Below are 14186 nucleotides of genomic sequence, written 5' to 3'. Positions count from 1 at the left end.
CCACGCCAGAGCTTTCTGTCAGCCGTCGCCACCCCTAGCTCCCCCAAGGTCAAGTCTGTCACCTCCAGAATATCATCCATCCATCTTGCCTTTGGTCAGCCCCTCTTCCTTTTGCCTTCCACTTTCCCTAGCATCAGCATCTTCTCCAGGGTGTCCTGTCTTCTCATTATGTGGCCAAAGTACTTCAGTTTTGCCTTTAGTATCATTCCCTCAAATGAGCAGTCTGGCTTTATTTCCTGGAGTATGGACTGGTTTGATCTTCTTCTAGGGCAGGAGACAAATGTTTAAATAAATAAATAAATTGTTGGAATACTCTACCGTCCTCCCATTTTTACCATACTTCCTTGCTCCTCCATTAGGAAGGGTTTGCCTGTTGTGAAATGCAGAGTTGTGGATGGCAGAGAAAGATGGCAGGATGAAGAGAATGGAATGAGAATAAAGGAGACATAGACATTAGCCAGATCTACACTACTGCTTTAAAGTGCTTTATAACAGTTATAAAGCACTTTAACTGCTTTAAAGCGCTATAAAACTGTTATAAAGTGCTTTAAAGCAGTAGTGTAGATCCAGCCCCAGTTTGCACGATGAAACAACCCACAATTTGTTAGTCTTGGGTTAACCAGGAGCAAGCGAGCATGCTGGCTTCTGACTGTTCACCCAAATCCAATGCTCTAAATAGCCCAGAGATGCTAGGTTGTTCACCACGATGTCCAAACCTAGAACTCTGGGCTGTTGAGGAAGAGACAACCCAGAATTATTACTCCTGGTTTGTTCTTTTATTAAAACGCTGGGCTGTTTCTCCCTCAACAACCCAGAGTTCTGCGTTTTGACATAATTGAGAATAATCCAGGGATGGAGTCTCCTTGCCTTGTTTAGCGCACCAGAACCAGGGGAACCCATGATTATGGAACAATGTGTGATTAAGAAACCATGGGTTGTTTCAGTATGTGAACTGCGACAGAGAGTTGAGGTTGGGGAGGTCACAAAACAAAGATTCAGGGTGGGATGACTGGAGTGAAAATCCTTTATCGCGATCCTTGACTCTGGAACTTCATGATCCTATTTCTAATGGATATGTAAAGTTTGTGTGGCGTGTATTCAGTGCTTGTTCCTAGTCAGATTGAATAGCTTTACACACACTCATAAGTGTGTTTTCAGCGACATGGAAAGGGTGAAAATTAAGTGTGTGAATCAGATTAGAATGTTCAGGTACAACATGCCTTCAGATATAACATGATGGTGATACTTTTCACATTTTGACCATTTTCTCCATTGCTCCTTGATTTTGTGAATCCACATTAAGGTTTCTCTCATGTATAAAAAACCCTTGCAGATCAGACTTAGGTAGATCTAACAGCTCTAAAGAAGGCAGCGTTTGATGCTTCGTCTTAAATCTTCAGAGCATAGCTCTGGATTAACTAAAAGGGAGAAGTAACCAGTAAGCTAGAAAAATCTTTGCATGACATCCTTCTGGTTCTGGTGGAGTTCTCAAAGAGGCTTAGGATTATTTTTGCAGCTTTCTATAGATAAATGTGTGGCTAATAAATTAATGCAACTCCCCCCCCCCCCGGCTCTCTACTCTACAGTTGCTGTTGGGCCAGAAAGAAGGAAGTCTGACACTGGGCTTATGTTACCTACTCTGAGGGTCTCTCTTATCAGCGATATGAGGTATGGGATTTAAATCATAAAACTTTAGCTTAAAGGGTTGATACTAGTGCAGTCTCACTGTGAATGCTTTTGCATATTGTGGCTTTGTGACTGTCAAACATTTCTTTGCCTTTTTTGGTACAAAACTTATGAGAATGAGTGAACGTTTTATATGGAGAAGAAGTGAGACAGAGAGGAGATGCCTCCCTCACAGCTTCAGGACTGGGTGGGCTGCAATTCGCCAGCATGGTGTAGTAGTTAGAGACCTGGGTCGTGTCTTGATGATAATGCTTTTGCCGCTTGTTCCCTCGAAACCCCACAGTATCACAGCTATGGGGTGGGATTGCTAAATCTTGATTGCAGGAGGGAGCTGGGGCTTTCTGGCCGAAAAAGCCACAGTGCCGGCAGCAATTCAGCTCGGCGAGGCCGCCCCCTGTCCCCTGCCTTGCCTTCCAGGTTTACCATGACCTACCCTGGGCCTCAATATGCCCCCGGGAGCACCCCCAGCTTGAACCTCAAGCGAGGTCACCACCAACAGACGGCAGAAAGAAGGCGGTGACCTTGTAGCAAAGGAAAAAGCTGCGGAAAGTCATCAACTTGTAAAGCACATAGTTTCCGGGGAGAAAGCCCGGGGTGGCTGTGACTTGGCAGCTGCAGTGTACAAATGATGCCATGCCACTTTGCAGCCACCACGGGGTATACAAGGCATATAGGCAGCTCCCTGGTTCACATGGGATGTTAATGCATCAGTTTAAAAAGTGATTGGTCGTTGTGCATAAGCAGGTGCGCTGCCTCATGTGCACTCACCTTTTCTGCTTTTACACAGCAACCCATGATCCTCAGAAACCCACAATCAATTCCTGCTGAGCATGATGTCCGAACCTGGACCACTGACTTGTTTAGGGACTAAACAACCCAGCAGTTAACCCCTGGTTTGTTGTTCGGTTAGCTACTGGATTGTTTAGGCTCTAAATAAGAGGTCTGGGTTTGGGCGTCACATTCAACAACCTATGAAGGAGCGGATCATGGTTTTTGTGTTAAAGCTGAAGAGGTGGACATGCAAGAGGTGGCGTGCTTACTTGTGCATGACAACTCACCGGTTTTTAAATCAATGGGTTGTCGTTTTGTGCGAACAGGACCAGAGTGTTAGACTAGCCCTGGGGAGAGCCAGATTCAAGTCCCCACTCAGCCATGCAGCTCACTTCAGGCCAATGAATCTGAACATTATTATTCCTTCCCAGATCATAACGTAACACAAAGCTGAGAAATAATAAGAGCTGTCATCTGTTGTGGCTAATCTGCTTCCTTGTCTCGTTACATGGAGCCTGTCTTTGTAGACAGAGGCGGAGGCCAGGAACAAAGCTTCCAGCTTGTGGGTCTGGGTGGGAAAAACTGCCCTACTTCCCCTGGGTGATGGTAACAGCCGTTGACGCCTTCCCCCGTTTTCTTTAGCAGTATTAGGAAAATGATTTATATTGCTTAGTTGTGTTTGTGCGTTAAAAGGAGTTCATCATCAAAGCCGGGAGTGGGAAGCATCTGCTTTGATATAGTCCCCATATCAAAAGGCTTTAAATAGCTACAGTGAGTGTTTTTCATCCCGATGCGGGCGAATTATGTGCGCGCCGTATTTCTCAAGGACTTCTGATCACATGCCCAGTTGTCTTGTGCTGGAAGCCCTAAGAGCTGCCTGTCAAAAGTCTGAGCCAAGAATGAAGGGGCTCGCGCTGCAGAACGGGTGCAACCGCCAGAAGCAAGGCTCTTTTGTAGCCATCCGGATGGTTGTGTGAGTCATCACTGGAGGAAAGGGAGGCTGTGGGAGTAGTTCACAAAGGACAAAAGGGAGCTTTTAGAGGATTAGCTCACTGCTTTGAAACAGCCGGTTGGAGTTTCAAGAGCTCGCTCTGGGTCCTAATAGTGTAAGTAGTTGGAGAACCACAATAAACTTGGGACATCTTATGCAAAATTATGCGCCGAGGTCAGGATGCATGCAGAGCGAGCACAGGCAGGCACTGTGCTTGAAATGCTGCAGTAAACAATGCCATGTTTGGGGGTTGTGTATATTGTAAATCTCTTGCAGCTCTGGCAGATGTCTTCCCACCCACCCCTCTGTTCCTTTTGCAATGCAGCAGCTGCTGCAGCACAGCACAGGTTCTTCCCCACACCAGCATTTCCCCTTCTGGAACTGTGGCGGAGGTGAAGTGGGGAGGAGGCATGGCGCAAGCCCCTCTCATTCGCTTTCAAACATTTATTTATTTATTATTGCATTTATATCCCGCCTTTTTTCCTCCAATGAACCCAAGGTGGTGTACAGCCTCCTCCTCTCCATTTTATCCTCACAACAACAACCCTGTGAGGTAGGTTGGGCTGAGAGTTTGTGGCTGGCCCAAAATCACCCCGTGGGTTTCCATGGCCGAGTGGAGACTAGAACCTGGATCTCCCGACTCCCAGTCCAACACCTTAGCCACTACACTAAACATGGCAGTTGCTGCAGGACAGCTGCTTCTGTTTTTGTCCAGGGTGGCTGGTAGTAGACCGGCAGGGGTCTCTGACTCCCTTTGATAACAGCAAGTTTAAAAAAGAAAAGAAAGAAATCTCTGACAAGGCTGGCTGTGCACCAATTTATCTCTCCATGGTTTTTTGACCTGTTCAATATGAGTATTAATTGGTTGGCGTTGACCAGGACCTTGTGCTGCTTTTCTGGCCAGTTTTGTAACTTAGATTAAGATTTCTACTTATACATGCATGTCATCCCAGCTCATGGCTCATGGGACATGGTAGGTAATTGGTGTATAGTTTTGCACCTAAAAAGGATATTGTAGAGTTGGAAAAAGTGCAGAAAATGGCAACTAAAATGATCAAGGGGCTGGAGCAACTCCTCTATGAGGAAACAGTTGGGTTTGTTTAGCTTTGGAGAAAAGACAAGTTAAAGGAGACATGATAGACATGTAAAAAACTATACATGGTGTGAAGAAAGTGCATATGGAGATGTTTTTCTGCCTCTCCTGTAACATTACAACCCTGTGGGGTCATCCCATGAAGCTGATTGGTGGGAGGTTCAAGACCGATAAAAGGAAGGATTTCTTCACACAGTGCATAGTTAAGTTATAGAATTCGCTTCCACAAGATGTAGAGTTGGCCTCCAATTTAGATGGCTTTAAAGGGGGAGTAGACAAATTCATAGACGAAAAGGCTATCAGTGTATGCTAATTGTAATGGCTCTGTGCTACCTCTAGTATCAGAGCCACTAAGCCTACATAAACCAGTTGTTGGGGAACTTGGGCAGGAGAGTGCTGTTTTGTTTATTTATTTATTACATTTCTATACCACCCAATAGCCGAAGCTCTCTGGGCGGTTCACAAATGTTGCACTCATGTCTTGCTTGTGAGTTTCCCGTGAGCCAGAATGCTGGACTACATGGATCCTTGGTCTGATCCAGCATGGGTCTTATACAATGAGCCATCCTGGTTCTTATTTTCTTATGGTTGTTCCCCCTGAGCTACCATTTTGCATCTGGCTCTGGTGAGTTGACTTTGGGGTTCTAGTATGTCATCATCATCAACAACAACAACAACGAAATAGTTTCCAAAACCTTGAAGTCTGTCTGGTCTAAATGATTTGCAAAGATACAGCTGAAGGTTTTGTAGCATGAGAAATTCTTTCTAATACATTTTAAATTTGAGTTTCTGTTTTGTTTTCCTTCAGGCACATTCAGAACATGAGTGAAATCAAGACCGATGTGGGTCGTGCTCGGGCCTGGATAAGACTGTCCCTTGAAAAGAAACTTTTGTCTCAACATCTCAAGCAACTCCTTTCCAACCAAGCCTTGGCAAAGTAAGTTCTCAAAGGTTGCTCTCTTGGGGGTCCTCTTTTGAGGCAGTGGTTCTGTGCAAACGTTTTGGGGAGTATGTTACATTGAACTCTTGGGGTGGGGTGGGGAGGCATTTAACAAGTAGGCTTGCACTGTGCTACTCTTTAGTTGCACCTGGGTCCTGAGAGGTTCTGTTTGGAACTTGTGGTAACATAGCTTCAGTCCAATGAAGGTTCTGTTTTGCTCCAGATAATTAATGGCAGACTTGCTTTCCACTCATTTATTTTCTTCTTCTTTTTTATCCTGCCCTTCCACCATAACCACAAAGAACTATTTTTAGCTTCACAAAACCCCTGTGAGGTTGGTTAGGCTGAGACGGTGTGTGAACTGCCCATGGCTGCATGTGGATTTGAGCCTGAGTTTCTCATATCTAAACCTAGTGGCCTAGCACCTGGCTTTCTAAGACATAGATGCAACAAGTTATAAGGGGATGAAGACCTCTGCGTTTTTAACAAATGTAGGTATGAGGTTGACAAACGGCTGCTCGTGAGTGTTGCAGAAATCAGTGACCTTTAAAACCACATGTGTCTCGGGACCAGGATTCCTTAAGGGTTTGTTTCACCCAACCATTAACTAATAGAAGCAAAACATAGATTTAAAAAAATCTTGTCTGGTCTTGTTTTGCTGTCCCAAAGGCAATTAATATAACTTTCCATTCACTTTGTTCTCAAGTCCAATGCTGGTCTAGCACAGTGTCATTAACTGTGGGGGGTCTAAATCCTTTCCCTGTTCCATGCAGGAAACTATATAAGCGTTACGCCTTCCTGCGCTGTGAAGAAGAGCGGGAGCAGTTCCTCTATCACCTTCTTTCGCTCAATGCTGTGAATTACTTCTGCTTCACAAGTGTCTTCACCACCATCAGTGAGTAGGGAGCAATCCCAGCAGCTGTGTGATAACAGGATAACTGTGGTCTTCTTAAAAAAAACTGAACTCATGACTACGGAGATCAGCATCTCAGAGCATTGCGCTGAGAAACTAGTGGGAAGGGGGCATAGCTCAGTGGTAGAGCACTTGCTTTGTATGCAGAAGGTCCCAGGTTTGATCTCCAACATCTCCAGGTAGGATTGTGAGACGATCTTGCCTGAAACCCGGGAGAGCCATTGTTGCTGGTCAGTGGCTGCGTTCAGACAACACGATAGTCAATGTTGGGGTAGTAATCAACTCGACAGTTTATCTAGGGGGTATTCTCCTCACAACATGATAATAATCAACTGTGGGTGGATTAGAATCAGCGTTGAGTTGATTATTAGTCCATGCTGAGTTGACTCACTCATCCCCCATCCTCTCTCCCCCCTTAGTCCTCCCACTGCTGCTGAAATTGTCCTGCCAGCTGGACTAGAGTGGCAGCCACCGGTTTGACTGCTTTTGCCTTGCGACTCTTTGGCTGATGAAATAACCAACGGTGGCCAAGGAAATAACCAACAATACCCTCCACACAACACCATAACCAATGGTGGTTCAAATAGCGAACTATGTGTTGGTTATTTGCATTGGTTATTTCAGCCAAATAACCAACCGTTGGTTGGAAAACTCCCTCCACACAACACGATAACCCATGGTGGGTTAAATAACCAACCGTTGACTATTTAAACCACCATTGGTTATCGTGTTCTCTAAACCCAGTCAGTGTTGTCAATACTGGGCTAGATGGACCAAGGGTTTGACTCACTTTGAGGCAGCTTCATATATTCCTTCATAGTGAATACATGTTGTGCTAGAGAACACCAGTATACTTTCATTTTTATTTTATTTTGCACTGGCTGCCTTATATGTTCCTGAGCCCGATCCAAGGTGTTGGTTTTTACCTATAAAGCTTTACACGGTTCAGAACCACAATACCTGATGGAGCGCCTCTCCCAGCATGTACCGATCTGTACACTACATTCGCCATCTAAAGCCCTCCTCCAGTTACCACCTCCAAGGGAGGCTCAGAGGGTGCCAACAAGGGAGAGGGCCTTCTCAGTGGTGTGCCCTAATTATGAAATGATCTTCCCAACAAGGCCTGACTGGAGCCAACATTGTTGTCTTTTGGTGCCAGGTTAAAACTGCCCCCTTCCCGCAGAGATCCTGGATTGTCTTTTGTTGATGGTTTAAAAACTGTTTATATATATATTGCCTAAATTTAGCTTGTCCTGAACCTAAATTTGACGTTTTAGCTTGAGAAAAAAAATTGGCAGCAAAGTGTCCATTTTTTCAGGGCATCTTACAAACTGCACAGTGCCGTGTGTGTGGAACGTCACCCACGGAAGGGGGCAGAGGGGGTGCATCCAGGAAGAGTAAATGGCCCACAGTTTCCCAGCATTGACCTAGGACAATGCAGTTGCTGCCGCTGCTGTTGCTCCCACATTATTCCTGAGAATATATGGAGGCGTCCAACCATGTGGCCGGCCTTTCTTCCATATTTATATAATTTGTAAATAATGGAGGCATTGCCAAACAGGCATTGTGTCTGTTATGTAAACACAAAAGTAAGCTCAGCCATGTAGATGAATATTTTAATGCATTACTGAGGGAGATGTAGGGAAAGATACAAATAAAAGGCACGTGAGAAAATTGCACGCTCTCACTGAGGGCTGTCCCTCAACTGAGCCAGAGGAGTTAACATGGATACCTCTCGAGAGCGTAATGAGCAGTGACAGCTTTTTGGTTTGAGGGGACTTTTTGCAAAGTAGTGTCTTCTAGTGGGGCTCCTCTGTCATCAGTGGGTCCCTCTGACAGGCTTACCTGGCAGCAGTGGCAAGTAACAGCAGTACTTTGGTCAGCCGCAGCAGTAGGGTCTGTGGGAGCCACCATTTTAATTTCCCACAATGCTGTAGAGCAGTGCTATGGTCTTTAAATAGCAGCTCCCAGACCCAACCTCCCGGCACTGATTGAAACACTGGAGAACAAATACTTTGAAAGCCACCTGGGGCAGGCACCAGCGGGAGGATGGGTATATTATGTGGAGGAGGGGTTTCATATACATTTTAGAACTGCACTAGGTTTATTTATGGCCACTCATTCAATTTTGCCAGAGGAGTAGACGTGCCAAACTTCTCCCCTAATATCAATGTATATCACATACTTCTGTTGTGGAAATAGGTGGATACGTATTATTTTTATTTATTTATTTGGCCTTCTGATGTCCTTCCTACCTTCTTAAAATAGCCATGGCATGAATCTACAGTTTCTAAATTTGCTTGCCCTTCAGGTTTTGGCTGTGTAGTAATAGCAACACCTAGTGGCCATTTAATAAAGCTATGCAGAGTTCATCCCTGCAAAAAGCCATGGATGATCAATTTGCTATGCTGATAGTGTTTCTGTGAAGAAGAAGCTTTTTGTGCCATATTTTATTCATTACAATTGTTTGCCACTTTCCGAAACATTCAAATCTTCCTCACACAAAAATGCATGCAGTAAGACTTATATTAAAATATTTAAAACAGCAAACACCACGTGACATTGATTGGGTGAATGTAATTAATATGCCATTTCTTGGTACATAAATCGCCACAGGGAAGGCGGAGTAGCATCAGGACCTGTGGGAAGCGGAAATTTAATTCTTTCTTTTTCTCCAGTTACATTCTCGAGAAAAGTTGCTTTTCCAAAGGTCCTATTTATGTTCCTGTCCCAGACGTTGTCGACATGCAGAAAATATTAGTGCTGTGGCAAAAATGTTGAGCCTGTCATTTTCGGCAATTTGTGGGGAGCAGGCAGGGTAGGGGGTGAAATGAATACTCCAGTGAAAGAAACTGGGGAGGGGGACAACTTTGAAGAATTTCCTCACTGGGGAGGGTGGCAGGGCTTCCATTTACGTTTTAAGTGTAGGAAATGGCTGAGAGGGTCTTTCTTTCTTTTTTTTTACTCTAAAAATATCCTGTGTACTTTTAGAATAAATGGAGTTGTTAGAGCTTTGGGGAGAGGAGTTTTCCTAAAGCCAGTGGAGGCTGGTGGCTCTGATGTCAGTGGGGCCTGTGAATCCACTCCAGGTTTCAGTCAGAACTCTAAAGGAGGTATCCAGGAGCACTTTGGGTCGCTCCTTTAGAATTCTCACTGGTTCTGAATGAAACCTAGAGTGGATTCACGGCCCCGCTGATATGGGAGGCACCGGCCTCCACTGCCTAATGCTCTAAAATCCCCTTTTTAGAGGATCCAGAGGGAGAGGCGGGTAACAAATAAATTATTATTATTATTATTATTATTTTGCAGCACAGAGGCATTTAGCCAGGCAAACAGCTGCTGAATACTAAGGAGACCATGTGGCCTCATGTGGTCTCCCTGGGTACTCCAGGAAGTGTTGTCCCCTTGGAAGCCTCTGTGCTAAGAACCCCGCCATTTAGCAAAAGAGTTTTTAGATTGGGAAAAAAGGGGGGGAAAGCAGAAAGAAGGGCCCTTTGGCCAACTCCTACGCTTAAAATGCAAGTATACCCCCTGCCTCCCTCCCCACTGAGGAAATTCTTCAAAATTCTCCCCCCCTCCTTGCGAATGAGGCAGGAAAAATAATGCCTCTTTCTCAGAGAGGGAACAATTTCGCAAAAGCAGGAAGCAGGGTTTGGCACAGCACTAGGAAAAAAGTACACTGATATGGCATTCCTATTATAGGATGTTTGCGCATGAAAATGTAGCCATGAAAACTGAATGGGGAAGAGCTGTAGTCCGTGACAGTTATATAGCTATAGATGGAAGAGCTATAGGCCCTGTTCAGACAATACGCTAAGCCACGGTTAGGCTGCTCACCCTTTTGAAGCATATGGTTAGTGAGCGTGTTTAAACTGTGGTTATGTAGCCACCATGGCTAGGTATGGTTCACACGACATGCTAAGCCATCATGTTTAGCTCAAAATGCTTAACCACCGTGGCTTAGCATGTCGTCTAAACAGGGTAAAAGGTCTATGAGAGCTTTAGTCTAATGAGTGGGATGTCTCTGCATAGTAATGCTTGTATGATAAAAGGAAATGCTTCTTCACATAGCACACAATTAACGTACAGAACCCTAAGATGATGTGTGGTAGCCATTAGTTCAAATGGCTTTTGAACCGCGTCGGATAAATGGGTCGACTGATGACCATTAGTCATGATAGCTAAATGCAACCTACATGTGCAGAGTTAGCAGGGTCAGCCCTACCATTACGCATAGTGAGACAGCAGCTCAGGTGGTAAATGCTGAGGGGCAGTGAGTGGCAAGGAGGTAATGGAGGACAGAGCTGTGTGTGTCACACAGCCTGTCCTGAGCCGCCCAAACTAGCCCTCAGGTGCCCTCAGGTTCAGTGGAGGATGCTTTCGATCTTTGTACATGGAGTGGAGAGTGCCATCATTTTGTCCTTTGCCTCTGGCAGCAAAATCTCTTGGGCCATCTCTGAGAGTTGGTATACCTTTGAGTGCCAGATGCAGGGGACAAAATGTGGTTCTGATAATGTGCCTGGATGTTACTAAGGAACTCTGAAGGCCGTTTATCAGGAGTGTTGAACCTCTTTTACCACGAGGGCTGAATTCAATTTTGGAGAAGCTCTCAGAGGCCACATTCTAGTCGTGGGCAGAGCCTGAAGGCAAAAGGACAGAACCAAAAGTATCAGCATATTTTAGTTTAGAGCTCTTAATGCTAATAACTAAGCCTTAGTAGAGACGTTTCAATCTTTTAAAAAGGAAGAAATCTCACAAAAGCTGAGAGACCACTCAATAATAGGCGGTCGGGGGAGGGGGGAAGCGGGAACCACCTGGTGACATGGGAAAGGGGGCGTGGCCATCTGGGGACCCCAGAGAGGTGGATTTGTCCCTCAGGCCTGAGGTTCAATGCCCCGGCTATAAACATAATATTGTGCTTTGTTTGCTTTTACAGTGATTCCATATAGGACGGTGACAATCCCCATTAAAAAACTAAGCAATGCAATCACCACGTCAAACCCATGGATTTGTGTTTCGGGCGAACTGGGAGATACTGGAATAATGCAGATCCCAAAGAACCTTCTAGAAATGACCTTTGAGGTGAGTTGAGTCCACGTCACTTCCATGTTTGCAATTCCAAATGGGTGTTGCTGTGCCTCTGCCAGGAAGTGCTCGCTTTAAACCTTGTGGAGAATCTCAGGCATAACACAACACTGTTTTTAAAACATAGGCAAATAACAGGGCCATCCTTACCCCCACTAGGCAGAGTGAGGCAGCCACCTCAGGCAGCAGATGCTGAGAGGTGGCAGCAAGGTGTTTGAGGAGGGAGCCGTGTGCCATTTGGCCTGCCCTACACCCCCTAAGTTAGCCTGCTGCCTGCAGGTGCAGTGGAAGATGGTTTCCCATTCTCAGTATTGGAATGAGATTGAACTGCCGGTCCAGTCAGCTTTTGCACGTAGAATAGGACAGGGCGCCATCTTGTTCTTCGCCTCAAGCAACAAAACATCTTGGGCCGGCCCTGGCAGATAACTTTACCATTACAAGTAACAGCATGAAGCTCTTGCTATTAAAAGCAGCTTGCCTGCCCTTGATAGAAGTATACTGTTCTCTTGTCTCTAAGGTAACAGAAGATTTATATCTCACTGCCATTTTTCTTTTTAAAGGCTCAGTAAGTATAGAGCCAGCATATCCTCACTTCCCTACATTGCTAGAGATTCTTTGGGGACCCACTCTATTTACATTTGAAGTTATAAACAAAGGAAATGATTCAGAGTCTACCTCAGGGCTTGATTGCATAGTAGTGATGATTCGTGCTGCAGCATCAAGGTATGCCTTATAACTCGGAGATGGGAAACTTGGAGCCTTCCAGAAGTTTTGGCCTACAACTCCCATCAACACTAGCCAGTGGTGAGGGATGATAGGAGTTGTAGGCCGAAACACCTGGAGAGACACAAGTTGCTCACTTCTGATATAACAAATGGAACTCCATGAGATTGGGAGGTGTTTTCCCCTTACCACGGTTGACAGTGGGAGAGACACATGGGATTCGGTCTCAGCGCATTATCTGCCCTGAATATTTTACTCTGTCTCATTTTACCAGAGCACTGTATAGGTGTGAGAGTATAGGGTCCCAAAATCAGGCATTTTATTGGATCATATGCATTGAAAGGCCTTTTAAACAACCCTGGAAAAGGCCTTCAAGTGCCAGTGGTGAATCAGTGTGAATTTGGGAGACCTCATTCTCCTATCCATTTGATGAATCCACTTCTGCCTAAAATAGAGTCCTGTGCAACTAAGAAAAGCTTACTTGCAGTACCAGCATGGGGCTAGTTCACACATGCAAGCTTATCATTCAGTTACTACGATATCAAATTATGACTTGCATATAGGAAGGAGACCATCCAGGTACAACACAGCAGAGAATTTCCATTTTGCTTCAAACGCAATGCTTTCTGCAAGCTGAGGGAATACAAGTTATTTTTAGCTGTTTATATACGAAAATAAATTTTAAATATGGCATTTTCTCTTTTACAGTGTCAGAACTTGGGGAAGTTAACTACTGTTCAGATCGGTCATGACAACTCAGGACTGTTAGCCAAATGGTTGGTGGATTGTGTCATGGTTAGGAATGAAATCACGGGCCACACCTATAAGTAAGCACGGAAGAGTCAACTGAAACGTTCTGCAAAAGGCCAGCAAGGCTGAGCTATCTTTTCACTGATTTGGATTTGACATGTTAAATATGTGGCTGTGGTCACTTTTATTTATTGCCATAGTTGCATAGAAACCTTTCATTACAGGTTTCCCTTTAACAGTCTTTAACTCAGTGGTTCTCAACCTGGGGCACTCCAGATGTGTTGGACTGCATCTCCCAGAATGCCCCAGCCTGGCTGGGGCATTCTGGGAGTTGTAGTCCAACACATCTGGAGCGCCCCAGGTTGAGAACCACTGCTTTAACTGATAATTGAACAGTATATAAATAATAATAATAATATTATTATTATTATTATTATTATTATTATTATTATTATTATTATTATTATTCCAGGACATGTTTCTCTTAAGGCAGTTGCAGTTTCTACAACAAATGCTAACACCTAATTAGAGTTCCCTTCACACTTTTTTCTCCTGTGACTCAGCCTCAGGGCATGGAAAACATAAATAAAAGGAGATAGATGAGCCCTTCAAAGACACTTTAGGGAGAACAGAAAATCAGATGGGTGAAGGAATCAAATCCTAGAAAAGGCCATCGCTGCCTGGCTGGAACCCTGAACAGGAGCAGTTCATACTGCAACATTTTGTCGAAGATCCTACTTCTTATTGCTTTACACCTCTTTTCTCTCCTTCTTAAAATGAATATTGCCACTTTCTTTAATCTCCAGATTCTTTCTACTTTTAGTAGTTTAGCTTCATCTTGAGCTGTTTTATTCGGGATGCTGTTGCTGTAGATCTATATTTTTTTTTAAATCCACATAATATTTTTTATTTAAAATAAGCAAATTGTTAGACTGAAGATGTGTGCTGAAAGCTCATGATTCAACAGAATCCTAGCGTGTATTGTGAGATATATACATTATGAAAAAAGCAGGCAGGGTTAAACATTCCTCACAAAAGTGTTCTAAGCATTTGAGATTTATTAAAGTTTCCAAAACATTCCCACCCGCGCCAAACACCTTGAATAATGTAGTCAAGGAAAGCTCTAGGAAATACTGATACTTTAGAAATATATATTTCAAAAGGAATTATGAAATATTACCCAATGATCTAAAAGCTATCTCAATGTTAAGATGGATGTTTTTAACTAGTCTTT

General features: G+C 44.3%; 1 protein-coding gene across 2 annotated transcripts in view; it reads left to right on the top strand.

Moving 5' to 3' along the window:
- The window catches only part of DENND5B (DENN domain containing 5B), a 132504-nt gene that overhangs the window by 100105 nt on the left and 18213 nt on the right, over positions 1-14186 (top strand). For both annotated transcript variants that reach the window (XM_063134956.1, XM_063134955.1), the window contains 5 exons: positions 1587-1668; positions 5350-5478; positions 6255-6376; positions 11331-11476; positions 12911-13029. In XM_063134956.1, coding sequence (XP_062991026.1) covers positions 1587-1668; positions 5350-5478; positions 6255-6376; positions 11331-11476; positions 12911-13029 — 598 coding nt within the window. The remainder of the gene's footprint in view (positions 1-1586; positions 1669-5349; positions 5479-6254; positions 6377-11330; positions 11477-12910; positions 13030-14186) is intronic.

This window comes from Elgaria multicarinata, chromosome 9 (assembly GCF_023053635.1).
Source record: "Elgaria multicarinata webbii isolate HBS135686 ecotype San Diego chromosome 9, rElgMul1.1.pri, whole genome shotgun sequence".
Classification (NCBI taxonomy): Eukaryota; Metazoa; Chordata; class Lepidosauria; order Squamata; family Anguidae; genus Elgaria; species Elgaria multicarinata.
Note: the sequence above shows the minus strand (reverse complement) of the source record. Positions and strands in the feature narration are given on the sequence as shown.